At 36.0% G+C, this 17,153-nt stretch overlaps 1 protein-coding gene and 1 long non-coding RNA gene across 4 annotated transcripts in view; one reads left to right on the top strand and one right to left on the bottom strand.

Moving 5' to 3' along the window:
• PAPOLG (poly(A) polymerase gamma) overlaps window positions 1-17,005 on the top strand; it is a 36,048-nt gene extending 19,043 nt beyond the window's left edge. For both annotated transcript variants that reach the window (XM_057558283.1, XM_007189691.2), the window contains exons 10-23: window positions 1-73; window positions 868-988; window positions 1,336-1,420; window positions 1,810-1,863; window positions 5,031-5,150; window positions 5,580-5,689; window positions 7,633-7,754; window positions 8,004-8,179; window positions 8,592-8,680; window positions 8,761-8,981; window positions 10,510-10,575; window positions 10,760-10,816; window positions 12,629-12,723; window positions 12,895-17,005. In XM_057558283.1, coding sequence (XP_057414266.1) covers window positions 1-73; window positions 868-988; window positions 1,336-1,420; window positions 1,810-1,863; window positions 5,031-5,150; window positions 5,580-5,689; window positions 7,633-7,754; window positions 8,004-8,179; window positions 8,592-8,680; window positions 8,761-8,981; window positions 10,510-10,575; window positions 10,760-10,816; window positions 12,629-12,723; window positions 12,895-13,114 — 1,609 coding nt within the window. In that variant the 3' untranslated portion in view covers window positions 13,115-17,005. The remainder of the gene's footprint in view (window positions 74-867; window positions 989-1,335; window positions 1,421-1,809; window positions 1,864-5,030; window positions 5,151-5,579; window positions 5,690-7,632; window positions 7,755-8,003; window positions 8,180-8,591; window positions 8,681-8,760; window positions 8,982-10,509; window positions 10,576-10,759; window positions 10,817-12,628; window positions 12,724-12,894) is intronic.
• Window positions 7,716-17,153, bottom strand: part of LOC103007114 (uncharacterized) — an 81,176-nt gene continuing 71,738 nt past the window's right edge. For both annotated transcript variants that reach the window (XR_009009928.1, XR_009009929.1), the window contains one exon: window positions 7,716-7,841. This is a non-coding gene — a long non-coding RNA (uncharacterized LOC103007114). The remainder of the gene's footprint in view (window positions 7,842-17,153) is intronic.

The following is a 17,153-nucleotide window of genomic DNA, read 5'->3' as shown; positions in this document are numbered from 1 at the left end:
GGAATGGCCAAATCCTGTGCTGCTAAAGCAACCGGAAGAAAGCAATTTGAATTTGCCAGTTTGGGATCCTCGGGTATGTGACTTATTACGGCATTTCATTAAAACCTTTTAGGAATAGGATGATTCTGTAAAGTGCAATCTAGTTAAGGATAACTCCTCTTGTTCCTGTTCATCTTCCTTCTGTGTAACTATAGTCCTTTCCCTCCCTCTACTGTGTTTTTTTGGTGCAGATGATTTGTATCTCCAATGCTGATCCAAATGTTATGTCATTAAAAATCACCCATATAAGACTTGATGAGTGGGTATATCAACCAAGATGTTATAATCTATTGCTAAAAACTGTCTTACAAGTAATTAGTTACTAATAATAAAGTACTGAAGTATATAAAAGATGTACTTTGCAGTACAGTTTAAAGCAGATTCATGGTTCCAAGATAGCATAACTCTCACTCACCTTGCATTTTAATTTGCTTTTAGAGTGAGTACTCATTCCTCTGAGTAACCAAGGGGAAGTCATCTGTTGAATAGGTGCAGAAAGAGGATAGAGAACCACTGGACCAGATAATCCTTTTTGCACTTATGATATTGTATTTCCTTGGTTCTAAAAAACCACTGTTTATAAGCTGCACCATCCATTTAACAGCTTTTTGGGGGAGAAATAAACTTCTGCAGAGTTTTCTTTAACTCTGATTATCAGACACATCTGACTTCAGAAATAAATGAAGTTGGGGAGGGGAAATGTACTTCTTAGAACTGAGGAGATGTAGTATTAAATTTATATTTCATATTCTTCAGACTTTTGGGGAAATGAAGTGAGGACAACTGAAATAGGAGAATAGATCAATTATTCTGCTTCTAATTTCACAGGTAAATCCATCAGATAGGTATCATCTCATGCCCATAATCACCCCTGCCTACCCACAACAGAATTCTACGTATAATGTGTCCACATCAACTCGAACAGTAATGGTAGAAGAATTTAAACAAGGTAAACCTGTTAGCCCTATTACCCTTTACATGTTCCCACGAGTTTTTGATTGACAACAGTTTTATTCTCTATTGCAGTTATGCCTATTATTTCTAAAAGTTCTTTCAAATGTGTATTTTTTAAGTACTTGGTTTTGCAAAATATATGATAATATGAAGGCCAAAAATAGAGCCACCCCAGTCTGGTTGAAATTGACTTTTATGTTCTAAGAAAGAGCATAATAAATCTACGCTTTTTTTTACTCAGGGATTTGGTGGAGTTAGAACTTTGGGGGTAGGGTCACACAGGAGCTGATAATACAATGGTCAGTTTTCAAAATCACTGTCTGTCTGTCTCTCTTTCTTTAGGTCTTGCAGTCACAGATGAAATTCTTCAAGGGAAATCAGATTGGTCCAAACTCCTTGAGCCACCAAATTTTTTCCAAAAGTATAGGTATGTGAAATTTTGCATTTTGTGTGTGTGTGTTTAAGGAAGAAGAATGTTAAACTTACAAAGTTAATACACGATAGGTGACGTCACTTATATTTTAAGTGAGGTAAAGAATAGGTTAGGAGAAACCCGAGGTGATGAGAAAGTCTCTGTATTCTAGTAGTGTCTAACCCAGTATTTGTGGGTTTTTGGGTTTAGTGAATTGTTTTTAATTACAAGGTCTAGAATTAATTTTGTGAAAATCAGAGCATGTTTTAATTTTCATAAATGTGTGCCTGTATTAGCTGTTTTGTTCATTGGGAGGGAGAAAGAAAAAGTAATGATGGAAAGTCAGACCCTAACAATGTTTCTCTGGCTTTTTTCCCCTGATAATTGCTGAAAATTCTTCACAGACATTATATAGTATTGACTGCCAGTGCATCAACAGAAGAAAATCATCTAGAGTGGTAAGACATTTCAAGTTCTCTACCTACTGTGTGATGATAACATATTTATGTGGTGCTTTATCACTTCTAAAACACTTTCTCTATTTTCAGAATTATTAAATCTTATTGATGACTGTTGTACTTGACCATGAAGCATCAGTGTTTAAGAAATGCCATCAAATTAATGTTTCAGAATTGGAAGTGACATGAGATAAGACTATATGTACAGATTTTTGCCTTTTGTCACTTTTCAGTCAGATTTCAGCAAAATTGTGAGGCAATTTGAATGATTCTGATACCTAGCCTATTACCATATATATATATATATATATATACACACACACACACACACACATATATATATACACACACACATATATATATATATACACACACACACATATACACACACACACACCTAGCCTATATATACACATATATGTATTTTGAAGTATAGTTGATTTACAGTATTATATTAATTTCAGGTGTACAGCATAATGATTCATTATTTTTGCAGATTATACCCCATTAAAAGTTATTACAAGATAATGGCTTTAATTCCCTGTGCTGTACAACATATCCTTGTTGCTTATCTATTTAATACATAGTTAAATCTGTTAATCCCGTACTCCTAATTTGTCCCTCCTCTTTTCCCTCTCCCTTTGGTAACCACTTGTTTGTTTTCTGTATCTGTGGGTTTGTTTCTGTTTTGCATATACATTCATTTGTATTATTTTTCAGATTCCACATATAAGTGATATAATACAGTATTTGTCTTTCTCTGTCTGACTGATTTCACTAAGCATAGTATTCTCCAGGTCCATCCACATTGCTGCAAATGTCAGAATTTCATTCTTTTTACGGCTAAGTAGTATTCCATTTTGCACATACACCACAACTTTATCCATTCACCTGTTGATGGGCACTTCAGTTGCTTCCATGTTTTGGCTATTATAAACAGTGCTGCTGTGAACATTGGGGTGCGCGTATCTTTTTGAATTAGTGTTTTCATTTTTGCCGGATATGTACCCAGGGGTGGAATTACTGGATCATATGGTAGTTCTGTTTTTAGTTTTTTAAGGAACCTCCATACTGTTTTCCATAGTGGCTGTGCCCATTTACATTCCCCCCAACAGTGCACAAGGGTTCCCATTTTTCCACATCTTCCCCAACATTTGTTATTTGTATACTTTTTGATGACATCCATTCTGATAGGTATGAGGTGACATCTCATTGTTGTTTTGATTTGCATTTCCCTGATGATTAGTGACTTTAAGCATCTTTTCATATGCCTGTTAGCCATCTGTATGTCTTCTTTTGAAAAACGTCTGTTCAGGTCTTCTGCCCATTTTTTGATTGGTTTGTTTGTTATTTTTGATATTGAGTTGTATGAGCCTATATATTCTTTTAATTTAGGAGATGGTGGCATGAAAGATTTCAGAATCTTAAGCTTCTGTCAACAGATAGGAGATATTTTTGGTCAAGGACTAGTACATTCTTTCTAGCGCATCTGAACTGATTCCTTCTGCCTCCATTGTATTGACTTCACTAGCTCCATCAGGCAGAAACTATTAGACCACCAAAGATGGTTGTGCTTTCCTTGGGTCTGATTTTTGGAAAAGGAAAACATGTTACTGTCCTGTTTTTGCTTCAAGGGTTTAATGCTTATTTCATTGACAATTAAAGAGACCTTGGGAATTCCCTGGTGATCCAGTGGTTAGGACTTCGCGCTTTCACTGCTGAGGGCACAGGTTCAAATCCCTGGTCGGCCAAAATGAATGAATGAATGAATGAATGAATGAATGAACAAACAAACAAGAAAAAAAAAAAGAGACCCTGAAAAGAATCCTTTCACTAAACCATTATTTTATTTGTCTAGATTAGGGGTCAGAAAACTATGGTATAGTGCAAATCCAGTCTGCTACTTATTTTTATAAATAAAGTTTTATTGGAACACAGTCACACTCATTCATTTATGTATTTATTGTCTGTGGCTTTTTTCCTGCTGCATGGCAGAGTTGAATAGTTGTGACAGAAACGTATGGCCCACAAAGCCTAAGATATTTACTCTGGCCCTTTACTGAAAAAGTTTGCCAACATCTCATTTAGATAACACAGAGGAGTAACTCAGTGTTTTGTATATCTGCTGTTGAAGAACGCATAATTATAATGTGTAAGCTTTTTCAAGCGTTTGAAAATGTGAAAATGTTCTTGTAGTTCTTTGTAATTCATAAAATCATTAATAAGTTAATAAGATAAGTGACAGTAGTCACATTTAAGTGAGGTAGAAAGTAAAGTTGCAGGTATCTGATGAAGTTTTTTTTTTTTTTAATAAATTTATTTTATTTATTTTTGGCTGCTTTGGGTCTTCATTGCTGTGCACAGGCTTTCTCTAGTCGTGGCGAGTGGGGGCTACTCTTCGTTGTGGTGCGTGGGCTTCTCATTGTGGTGGCTTCTTTTGTTGCAGAGTACAGGCTCTAGGCGCACTTGCTTCAGTAGTTGCAGCATGCGGGCTCAGCAGTTGTGGCTCGCAGGCTCTGGAGCACAGGCTCAGTAGTTGTGGTGCGCGGGCTTAGTTGCCCTGCGGCATGTGGGATCTTCCCAGACCAGGGATCGAACCAGTGTCCCCTGCATTGGCAGGCAGGTTCTTACCCACTGTGCCACCAGGGAAGTCCCTGATGAAACTTTCTATATTTTAGTAGTATCTGATCTGATTTTAGTGAATTCTTTTTAAAATTTAATATCTAGTATCAATTTTGTAAAGATTAGAGCATGTTTATTTCATGAATTAAGTGCTAGTTATTAGCTCTTTTTGTTAACATTATTTAAATATATGTTAGCCTTAGGGTTTAGGGATAAGATTTGAAAGTAGAAAAAGATTTAGAACCAGGTGAACGAACAGTTTTTGTTCATGCTCCAATCATGACTATTTTATGGTCTTAAAAGGCAGGGTATTTTAGATCAGGAATGCATTAAATAGATCAGTTCTTCTTGAAAAAGAAAGGGGAGGAAACAAATTCACTAAGTAACTTCTCATCTACTTGAATGGTATTTTAAACAGAGTCCCTAAAATATTGGACTGAATTTTTTTAATGAACCCTGTAAAGCATCATAGCTAATATGCTGTTTGGTTTACTTGGATATAGCTTCCACATTTAATATGGAAAAATCTTGTCGTTTTATTTTAGGGTTGGATTAGTAGAATCTAAAATACGTGTACTTGTTGGAAATTTGGAACGGAATGAATTTATAACTCTTGCCCATGTAAATCCCCAATCATTCCCAGGAAATAAGGAACATCATAAAGAGTAAGTTAATTATTTTTTAATATCATATTTTTAAAATAATGGTATCCGAAATATGCATGGTTTAACATCAGTTGTGAGATGCTATTTAACAGGCATTGATGGAGGATAATACATTGTATACTTGAGCACGAGTTGTCATGCATTAAAACTAAGTACATGCTATGTTGGTAGCCCACAGACCCCAACAAAAAACTCCATCACAATATTTGGAGCGTCTTTAAATATATATTTAGTAAGTCATTTTCGAAGCATTTAATCCTCTTTTATAATAACACAGGATAACTTAACAGGGGTCATTGGTGTCAGTTTTAAGAATTTGGCCAAACCATTGACATTTGTATTTATGCTTCCATAGACCAAGTTTTAATTACCAAATAGCATCTGTAAAATTGTAAAAATTAATGGAAATTCTTAAATTTTATTTTATAGCAACAATTACGTATCAATGTGGTTCCTTGGAATAATTTTTCGGAGAGTAGAAAATGCAGAAAGTGTTAATATAGACTTGACATATGATATACAGTCATTTACTGATACAGGTAAGACTTTGTCATCATTGGAGCTGTGGTGCTCAACCTTGGCAGTAACGCAGTATCACCTGCCTAGGATCTGGCTGGCTATATTTTTTAAAGTTCCGCAATTAGTTAAATGAAGATGGAACATCTATATCATGAAAATAAATTCTGCTATTAAAAAAGTAAAGGCATGATGAAGCGACTTCCAAGACCTGTTGTTGGGCGGGGGGTGGGGGGTTGCAGACCAGTGTAAAGAAAGAATATATGTATGTTTGCTTAAAAATACATAGACTATCTCTGGAAGGATATATAGTTTTTTTTAAAAAAGAAACTGGCAGAACTGGTTGCTTTTAGGTCAAGGAACCAGGTGTGTCTAGTGGACAGGAGTGAGGCAACTTCACTGTATACTCTTGAACCCTTTTGAGTTTTTGTTGTTGTCGTTGTTGTTTTAAGTACTTATTTAATTTATTTGGCTGCGCCAGGTCTTAGTTGCAGCACATGGGATCTTTGTTGCCGCGTGCGGGATCTTTAGTTGCAGCATGCGGGATCTTAGTTGCAGCATGCATGTGGGATCTAGTTCCCTGACCAGGGATCGAACCCGGGCCCCCTGCATTGGGAGTGTGGAGTCTTAACTGCTCAACCACCAGGGAAATCCCCCCTTTGAGTTTTGTACCAGGTAAATGTATTAACTGTTTTAAAACAAAAAGAAGACTAAAGAAACTCTATAGGTGATTCTTAGTGTGCACAGCCAGTGTTTGTAATCACAGTCATAAAGACGACTTGCTTTTTACTTTTTTTACATGAAATAAATATCATTCAGTACAGGCTTGCTGAATATGTTTCAGAATCAGTGAAAAGAGTCTTTCACATCTAGCTCCCTAAGAATATCTCCCTGGAATATCTTAATATATCTGTTATAAATTTGGAGTTGTCTTAATAATCTGGAATAGTGTACATTCATACTATTAATATTCTTGGTTAGCTCATCTGAGTTTTCTAAATTCTTTTGAATTAGCACTCACATTTATCATGAAAATCCAGGTTCCTGTGCATCACCTAGAACCACTGAATCACATGCTCTGGGAGTGGAGCCAGGAGTCTGCACACTGAACAAGCACTCCTGGTGATTCTTTTATAAGCAATCTGGAATGAAAACATAGATATAAATTTTTCCATTCTAATTTGGACTCATTTTTCCAAAAGGAGGGGGTTGGGAAGCTCTGTTTATTATAGATTTATAAAATGTTCTTCTCCAGATAGAGATACTGAGGCCCCAAGAGATTAAATAATTTACATTTCACAGTAGTTACTGTGCAGAAGAAACCTCCTATCCCTGTCTTGAGTAAGCTCATAATCTAATTTGGTATTCACAATTAACATACATTAAATAATTTATATGGTAGTTAATAAAACTGATTTTCTTATAAGGAGTGAAAAGCACTAGACTGGGGACCTAGGGCTACGTGTATTCCCATTTTGGCAAGGCATTCAAGGCTGTTGAGCCTCATTTACCCACCTGTATAATAAGGATGTACTTTTAGATGGTTTCTCATGTCTAACATTCTGTGATTGGTGTAGTAAAAGAAGCTTCATGGAGGAGGAGAACTTGAATTGCATCTTGGATATTTGGTATTAGGATTAGCTCAGACTTGGGCAAATAATTATGAGAAGACATTGCCTTTGGGGAAAATAGCAGAAAACAAGATTTGGAAAAAGCCTTTTTTCCATACATTTATTTTGTTAGATTTGATTATGGGGAAGTCGTAGAAGTTGGACATGAGAAAACTAGTCAGTACTTGAATAGGATTGTGACATTGTGAAAATGTTTTGGAAGTATTTGTTCTGTAAGAGGAATGTGTGTTTGTATAGTGATGTGGAGATATTAAAGGTATGTATTTCAGAAAAAGAAAACAGAGCCCTAGGTTCAGAAGGAAGTTCCCCATTTTAACATACTGACTCTGTTACAGTGTACAGACAGGCAAACAATATAAACATGCTAAAGGAGGGAATGAAAATTGAAGCAACTCATGTTAAAAAAAAACAACTTCATCACTACCTTCCCGCAGAGATTCTTCAGAAGAAGAAAAAGGTGAGTTTGTACTTGTAACTTTCCAATCTGAGTGGAACTCAGATGAATGATCCTGGGACCAAATTTGCATTTTTACAACGCCCAAACCTATTGAGAAGAAAGAGGGAAAGTACAGACAGTTCAATCTAGGACTAAAATCTTACCTTCATTAATCACAAAAGATAATTTGTTTTATATGTACTTCAGAATTGAAACTAGTCATTTTTCTCATTTACTTTTTGAAATCCTAAAAGCTTTCCCCTCTTTCAGCAAAGTCTTTCTGATGTCAGTCGAAGTTCAAGTGGACCTCAATCCAAAAGATCATCTCTGGATAGCAATTGTTTGGATAGCTCCAGAGACACTGATAATGGAACACCTTTTAATTCCCCAGTGTCTACAAACAAGCCTTCCAAGCCTGATATTCCTCCTTCAGGAGAGACAGAAAGGTCTGTATTTCAAAATTTTCCTCTCAGTCTTCAGTTTATTTGAGGATAATGTAAACTTTTCTATACCTTTGCTAAATACATTTTTTTTTAACTGTAAAAAGATTTTATTTTGCCAGTTAGTCAGTTTCTTATTTAGAATCATTTGACAATTTGTGGTAATCTCTGGGGCATGGTATAGGTTTATGAGTATGTGGGAGTAGATAAGTACACAGAAATGTGCAGGTTTTCCTTTAATTTTTTCTGTTAATTCTCTTCCTGGGTCCTCTTCCTTTCCCTACCCTTTTCTCTTCCTTCAGTGAAATGTTAAAAGTTAGGAGTACTTGAAAGAAATTATCTTAAATGTTAAAATAAGAGTGTTTTAAATACATACTATTTAAATCATTTAATGATGATATTTTAACACTTTTAACAGGAATAATGCTGAGCCTGCTGCTGTAGTTGTGGAAAAGCCACTGACTGTCCCTCCAGCTCAAGGGCTGTCTATTCCCGTCATCGGTGCAAGTAGGTATCTACGCTTTTTTTAGTAACGATATTACTACATTTGTATTTAATTACTGAAATCTTTCTTTTTTCCTTTTCAGAAGTTGACTCTGCAGTAAAAGCTGTATCACCTCCAGCTGTGTGTACCATTCCTACTGTAGTAGGACGAAACGTCATTCCTAGAATCACAACACCCCACAGCCCTGCCCAGGGGCCGCCACATCTAAATGGAATGTCACATATAACTAAGAATGTTGCCACCAAAAGATCCCACTCCCCATCCATAGATGGGTCTTCTAAGAGGTTGAAAGACATAGAAAAGGTAAAATTACGACTTCAGTGGTGAGTCAGTAGTTGATTTTTTTCAAAGTAAACTTAAAATAGTGCTGAAGAAACTCAAATTCTTCACAGTTATCTTAGTGTTCCATTAGGATTTGACTGTTTAAAAAGAGTATTTACCTAAACCCTAATAGGATAATACTAATTGTTCATCTTAAATTCAAATTACTGGGCTTCCCTGGTGGCACAGTGGTTAAGAATCTGCCTGCCAATGCAGGGGACACGGGTTCAAGCCCTGGTCCAGGAAGATCCCACATGCCGCAGAGCATCTAAACCTGTGGGCCACAACTACTGAGCCTGCGCTCTAGAGTCTGCGAGCCACAACTACTGAGCCCACGTGCCACAACTACTGAAGCCCGTGCACCTAGAGCCCATGCTGTGCAACAAGAGAAGCCACAGCAATAAGCCTGCCCACCACAAAGAAGAGTAGCCCCCACTCACCGCAAGTAGAGAAAAGCCCGCGTGCAGCAACGAAGACCCAATGCAGCCAAAAATAAAAATTTAATTAATTTAAAAAAAATTCAAATTACTAATGTGTCTAAAAATTTGAATGATTGATCTTCGTTTTTCCTTGACTTACATAAAGGCATTATTGGTAACTAAATAATCATATTTATTGTGTTATAATGTTGATCTCCTCTGCTTCCAGTAGGTGGTGGTAAAACTGTTTTATTCATTATCATCTGGATAGATTAAACAAAAAGATAAAACTTTAGAAATTAAGGGTGGCAATTGAATTCAATCTAATTTAAATTCTCTTCCCTCATCAAACCATGTTCGTAATTGTTTTTTTAATTAATTAATTTATTATTTTTGGCTGTGTTGGGTCTTCGTTTCTGTTCGAGGGCTTTCTCTAGTTGTGGCGAGCGGGGGCCACTCTTCATCGCGGTGCACGGGCCTCTCACTGTCACGGCCTCTTGCTGCAGAGCACAGGCTCCAGATGCGCAGGCTCAGTAGTTGTGGCTCATGGGCCCAGTTGCTCCACGGCATGTGGGATCTTCCCAGACCAGGGCTCGAACCCATGTCCCCTGCATTGGCAGGCAGATTCCCAACCACTGCGCCACCAGGGAAGCCCCCGTAATAGTTTTGATGTTAGCCTGGTCACTAATTAGTTTCTCAGTTTATATAGATTTATGTGGTTTGTTTGTTTGTTTGTTTATTATTATTTATTTATTTATTTATTATTTACTTATGGCTGTGTTGGGTCTTCGTTTCTGTGCGAGGGCTTTCTCTAGTTGCGGCAAGCGGGGGCCACTCTTCATCGCAGTGCGCGGGCCTCTCACTACCGTGGCCTCTCTTGTTGCGGAGCACAGGCTTCAGACGCACAGACTCAGTGGTTGTGGCTCACGGGCCTAGTTGCTCCGCGGCATGTGGGATCTTCCCAGACCAGGGCTCGAACCCGTGTCCCCTGCATTAGCAGGCAGACTCTCAACCACCGCGCCACCAGGGAAGCCCGATTTATGTGGTTTAATAGGTAATAATAGCAATTCATTTTAATGTTTATATTTTAGTTTATTCGACTTGAATCAACGTTTAAGGAATCACGTGCTGCTGAAGACAGAAAAAGAAAATCAGTGGTAAGTATATCAATAGTGTGCTTCAAAATATTTACTTTTAAAGAGCCATGTATCAGGAAAAGTACTATATTCAAAAGTAGATCAGATTATATCTGTCAACTTTTGGTTATGTTTTATTTCATGTAGAAATAAGCATTTGCATATAGGAAAGAAAGTTTTCACTTGTATGTAATTCTGTTTTTAGGATGCCATTGGAGGAGAATGTATGCCTATTCCAACTATTGATACATCACGCAAAAAGGTAATAGATAGTCTTATTTGTTATAAAATACACAGGTAAAAATTCATAGGTAATCTGCAGGTACAAAAAGCTTACTAAGAAGAGCCTAGCACGGGGTGAGGAAAAGAGTAGTAAGATTTTGTCCCTGTCCTCAAAGACCAGCAGTATAGTTGGAAGTTGGGTTGGAAATAGCAAACAAAGTGTATGATCCTAAATGTATGTACCTCAAAAGTCTAGAAAAGAGGGAGTCGTTTAAGACTTCACGATTTATGCAGGTTATGTTCAACCTTTGTTTTTATTTATTTTTAAAGAAGCAGTTTAGTGTTCAGCACAATAATTTCTTACCAACACTTGATAGTCTTTTGTTGTACACCACTGCTTACTGACAAAATTTAGGTTTGATAGTTGGGGACCATAGTTACTAATATTTTGGAGGAACCAAATATACTGGTATACAGAGTAAGTACCTTTAAAACATGAGCTAAAGAGCCCCTAAATCTCAATTTAAAAATTTATTTTCAAAGGATTACCATTTAAGCTAATAATATAGGTGCTCAAAAAAATCAGCCTTGTGTAAATCAGAAAAAGCCCTTCTTTGAGAGGTTACAGTAAACAAAATGGCTTATTTTTCACCCCCCATTAAATAATAAAGTGTTTCTCATCACAGTCAACTGTCACCCTGCCAGGTTCCCCAGGATGTATTGGCAATTCTAAAGCAAAATAGAAAATGTCCTCATACTTTCTAATGGTTGTAGAATTTGTAAAATTTCTTTTAACATAAGAGTGGGTTACAAAAAGAAGAGGTGTATAATTACATTATGTATGGTAATGGAAAAAAAATTTGAGATGGATATTAAAGTGTGAAAGTGTGAAATGACATGTCTGGGTTTTGCTTTAAAAGATTTCAAGTATAAAGGGTAAGGGGCATAAACCAAACAAATGTGGCAAAATTTTAATAATGTGAGTCTTCATTGTGGCATCTAAGTCTTCATTGTGGCATTTAAGTCTTCATTGTCCTTCCTATTCTCTACTATGCACGTCTGAAATTTTTCATGTTTTTTTTTTTTTTTGAATGGATGTGCGTATGATATAATTTGTTTAGCCAAGGTAACACGCGAGGAGAATTAATTCTTGCAGTCATCTCTTGACAAGAAGCTGATATGCTGTTTCTGTCAGACAACTATCTGTATTTTAGGCTTCTGTCTTTGTTTCTCAGTCTTAGACTTTGCCTTCATTATATAATAATCTTTAGTGTCTTCAAAAGCCCTCATATAGATGTCCCTGAATTTTACCATCACTGAAGTTACCTACCCTGACTACAAAGTTGGTTTTCCAAAAAACTTTATTATCTCACAAGTTGGGTTATTCTTTTGCATGAATGTATTACAGAAACTAATTGAAGGCTATAACTGGATATCAAGTTTTCCTCTGTATCACACACTCATTTTTTCACCTTGCACCCCAAGAATTTCCTATTTAGTGACCATGCTCTTCAGCTATTTCTCTTTAACATTGCCTGAGTCTGAGGAGGACTTCGTTCTTTATGCATTTCTCAGTCTAGAAGTGGCAACTGATTAAACAAAGTCCTCTTTCCTATTCATACAGTCCTCCCACTTCTACCCTTTCCCTATCCCTCTGCTTTTCACCTGTTTAAAAAAAATAATAAGTCCCCAAAACAAGGGGAATTGAACATAGGGAAAAAATATTCAACACATACTTGAGTGTTTAGGAACTTAAAGCATTTGGAAAAAACGCAGAGTTTTGAGACTGATTTACTCTTTGGACCTTTATAATGTGTATTTGTTTTTCCTACTTTGTATTTCTTTCTAACAGAGACTGCCCAGTAAAGAACTACCAGATTCATCATCTCCAGTTCCAGCAAATAACATCCGTGTCATCAAAAATTCCATTCGACTGACCCTAAATCGGTAAAAGCAGTGCCTCCTTACTTAAGTGAATATGCAATCATTTAGTGGCATAGATGCAGCCACTCTTTTTAAGATAGAGGTGGCTGTCATACATAAAATAAGGTGAAAGTTACAGTCATCGGCCTAACAACCTTGAAGTGGTTTTTTGAACTCTCACACTTTGACCTGCAGATGCTGTAGCATTCTCTCATTGATTGCTACATACAGTTCTCTGAGGATCACCTGCTATCAAATTATCATCTGCAATATTATGGCTTTGCGTTGGAGGTTTTACTGCCTTAACTTTCGATGCTTATTTCTCTGTTGTGGGAACCAGTTCTTGGCTCTCTGGACACTGATAAAACAAGTCCTGAACACCGCCCCCCTCTTCTTTTTAAGTCTTATGTTGTAATCATTGTATAGAACTAAAAAAGTTGAAAACAAAAAACAAAACAAAACAAAAAATGTAATTTTCCAAATGTTAACACATTTACTTTAGCATTGAAGCCACTTTGTGAAACCTGAGATAAATGAATGTGAGGTATCTTCTCTGCTTTCCTCATTTGTGTAGATGTACTTATTGTCTGTTATGTTGATTTAAATTATTTTTTCTCAGATTGGCACACGGAATATTTAAATTTTTATTGTGCCTTTCTATCCAAATGTTGCATAGTTACCAGGGAGGATTAGTCCAGTGATTACATAAGAGTTGGGCACCATAAATTCTCTATATTTTGCCTCCTATGGAGGCCTTTGAAATGCATCTTTATTAAGAATCAAAATATGACCAGGATACTGAAAGTCAGTATATGAACGGTGAAATTGTTACATATCCTATCTCATGCCATTCTTGTTAGTTGACTGGTATTTTTTACTGAGGAGCAACTCATTCCGGCATCAACAGTAAGATGCCTTTAAGTATGGCAAACTTGTATTTTTGAAGTGTACGATTAACTTGGCATGATACTTCCTGACCATTACTTACCGCCACAACTTCAAACAGTTCCTTCGTGGACTAGGCATGCAGAAATGAGCAGTGGATTTTACTGAAACCTAAAGGCATTTTTGAATGACATTGTTACCAACCATTAATTGGCTCAGGACCTTTGTAATTTTTATTTAAATATATGAGTTGTCTTTTTTTACACTGCTTTTTTCAGTGCATTTCTTAATATTTTTTAAGTTTCATGAATGCATGCTCCATTTATTAAAATCCATAACCATGTAATTCTTCTTGTAATATGTTGATTCGGTGTTTTGTAAATGAAGTCGTATGTATTTTCAGAGTATTTTTGTATGTACTGTAAGATACCATCTTTTCAAAGAGAATACTTTAAAACCTTTACTGTCTCTCTTTAGTCTAATTTTTTAAATATGGATTATGCTTGAATTACTCTTAAAACGAAAATGTATAGATTACACAGCCAGGAATGTTGGTATATATTACCTTCTTCAGCTTTCACTCACCATTTAGTAGGTCCAGTAGGAAAAACACAAAATGGTACATTTGAATACTGCAGGGAAAATTCTTGGTTATATAGTTTATAGGGCTCATGGGATGCCATTTAGCCAGTGGAGTAATAGTCCATTTTCTCTTGCAAGCCCTTTACCATTGAGTTGAAATACTTGAATTCTGATTGTCAGAGAGCAGGATCCTTCTTTTCCCACTCCTGTTCCTGACCCCTACATCTCTGAAATGGAAATTCTAGTGTTTAACTTTTACAAAGGAAGACTTCTTCTTAGAAGTAAAGAAGAGCAAGGGGAAAACAATGGTTGTTCCATTATTCAATTTTTATATAGCAAAAGACGAGAATGAAATCCCATAACCAAGTTGTAGCTTCCTTGGCAAAGCTGTTCTCTTAGTTGACCCTTTTTCTTTATTCAAGTATTTTGAGATTTGTTCTATAAATACTCTGTTTGAGCAAAAGTGAATGATTATGAAAGGACTGAATAACTGTCACCTGACTTAAAACATTGATTGATTGAAAACTTCTTTAATAAGGACTTTAAGAATTCCCCATACGTACATCCATGTTTACCCTATTATATAAACCGATTCCTTGGAGTAACTAGTGGAGTTCGTCTTTAATGAGAAAGCAACAGGCCTAACCTTTGTACTGTAGTATAGTCATTCCTCTTGTTTTAATGGTCCATTTGACATGGGGTTAAGACATAGCCAAGAGTTTAACATTAGACTTCTCAAAGATAGCATTCTTCAACCTGTTTGGTAACTGGGGAGTTGATGAGGTGCTTTTGAGATAGCGGGTTTGGTCAGAAATGAAGTGTTTTCTATCCTGAACAGTAGGTAGAACGTTGAGTACAGTTGACCCTTGAACAACACAGATTTGAACTACATGGGTCCACTTATATGTGGATTTTTTTCAATAAATATAGTACTTGTATTTTCATTTCACAGAACTTTAATTAATTAATTATAGGGGAAAGTTTGATTGAGATTACAATATGTGGAATCGAAAGAACTAGGGTTTGAGTCCTGATTCGATCCAGACTGTTTCAGCTTCCTGCCCTTGGGTGAGTCATGTATCAATTCCTTTGTTTTTGAAGCAGAGATAGCAGTACAAGTGTTTTCAAGTGGGGTAAGTGGGTCGATGCCCCTAACTCCTGCATTGTTCAAGGGTCAACTGTACATTTTGTTACCATGGTAGGAGACCTCCATTGTAAGGGTTCCAAGTAAGTAAGAGGGAATGGTCTGCAGTTATGTGCTATGTTCAGAGGCACTAGGTAGATGCATTTGATTTCAAAGTGTAGAGACTATATACCTAGAAATATAACTAGAAATATATTTTATAAAGTCAAATAACCTGTTCTTCAGTATGTAGACACATGTTCATTTTCAGAAGGGTATTTTAATCTCATTTTTCAGTGACTGGCTCTAAAGAATAATATATCAATGAAACAATTATCTGCTAGTTTAAACCTTAGGGACTTAAATAATTTGAGAGACAGGATAAATGGCTTAAAACCTTGTAAAATTGGGGCAAGAGGATTTTATAAGACTATGCTTACAATAAGAGTTTTTGTCTTAAGGCAGCAATTTAGTAACATCATTAAAATGCTTACTGTCCTATATAGTTGCAGTGAAGTGAAGTGAAGATGGGCAATGTTGAAATGGGCTAAACTTATTTTCCACTGTGTCCCACAGCTTTGAAATAGAAATTCCTAACCTGCGGATCATGGACTGTAGGGAATCCCTTGCAAATGTATATAAGAAGTTTTTGTTCATATGCATTTTTCTGAGGGCAAGTTCATAATTTCATCAGCTTCTCAAAGTGGTCATGACCCTTAAAAAAAAGTTAGGAACCACAGCTTTTCAGGATTGAATAATCCCAAACTGCAATTTTCTTCTTAAGATTTTTCTGTGGTGTATTTCTGAAAATGTACTGTGGCTCTTAACTAGTAAAGTGGGCTAATGAAGGACGCTGGAACACTGAATTTCTCTCCAAGTTTCTTTATATATCTCAGATGAAACTTCATCAGTATTTAGAAAAAGGCGTATGATTAGATTTATGTGTCTTCAGTTAACTTAGATTCATTAACAGGGTCAAACTTAAGTTCAACAAATTTCAACCTAAGAATGATCAGAGTAGAATAGCTTAGAATAATGATTAGAAATGGTAAAAAATAGGATTTATCATTAAAGATCCTAACCCTTTGATTTTGGTAGCCTTAAATTTCTTATTTCTCCATGTTTGTGGTTCAGACCAGAACGGACTGAACAGACCAATAAATAGAACTTTAGTGTAAAAAAAATTTTTTTTAATAAATAAAATTGTGTGCATATTTAAATAAATAACTACCTATTAAATCTTCCAAAGCTTAGAATTTAGGTCATGATAATAGTGATGAATATAGTGCAAGTGGTGGAAGAAAACTGGTCTCAATAATGGTAACTATTTCCTTAGGATTTTTTTAAAAGAATTGTACAAGGTCAGATCCTTCCCAAATTTCCCATTTTTTCTGGAATAATTTTATATTTGAAGTAGTTGAACATAAGATTACCATCAGGCTTGCTATAATTTTTAATGTATTGCTGCATTTTTAGCAAGGACCCACGTAATTACCTTAAAAAGTGCTTAGGATATCTTTGAGGTAAATGGTGCTACATCACTTCACAGTATTATGTAAAATGAATGCAGCTCCTGTTCCTTTTTAGCTAGCTGTTTGTGTAGTTCATATTAATTTTTCCTGCCTTTTATTTGGATTGTCTTAATTTCTTAGTTGTACACACGAGCCTCATTATCTGTCTGGAATAAGTAATCAAATAAACTTGCTTTGATAAATAGGTGTTGATGATTGACTGATATTATTCGGGAGTAACTTAAAAGTACCAGACGTCTTTAACTTATTTTTCAAACTGACAGCCAATTCGGTCCTTCACCACTCAGAGTCTTTGGCAGGTAGTGGTATCCACAACCTGCTTAACATAAAAG

This window comes from Balaenoptera acutorostrata, chromosome 12 (genome assembly GCF_949987535.1).
Source record: "Balaenoptera acutorostrata chromosome 12, mBalAcu1.1, whole genome shotgun sequence".
NCBI classification, from domain to species: domain Eukaryota; kingdom Metazoa; phylum Chordata; class Mammalia; order Artiodactyla; family Balaenopteridae; genus Balaenoptera; species Balaenoptera acutorostrata.
This window is presented reverse-complemented; position numbering and strand designations above follow the sequence as displayed.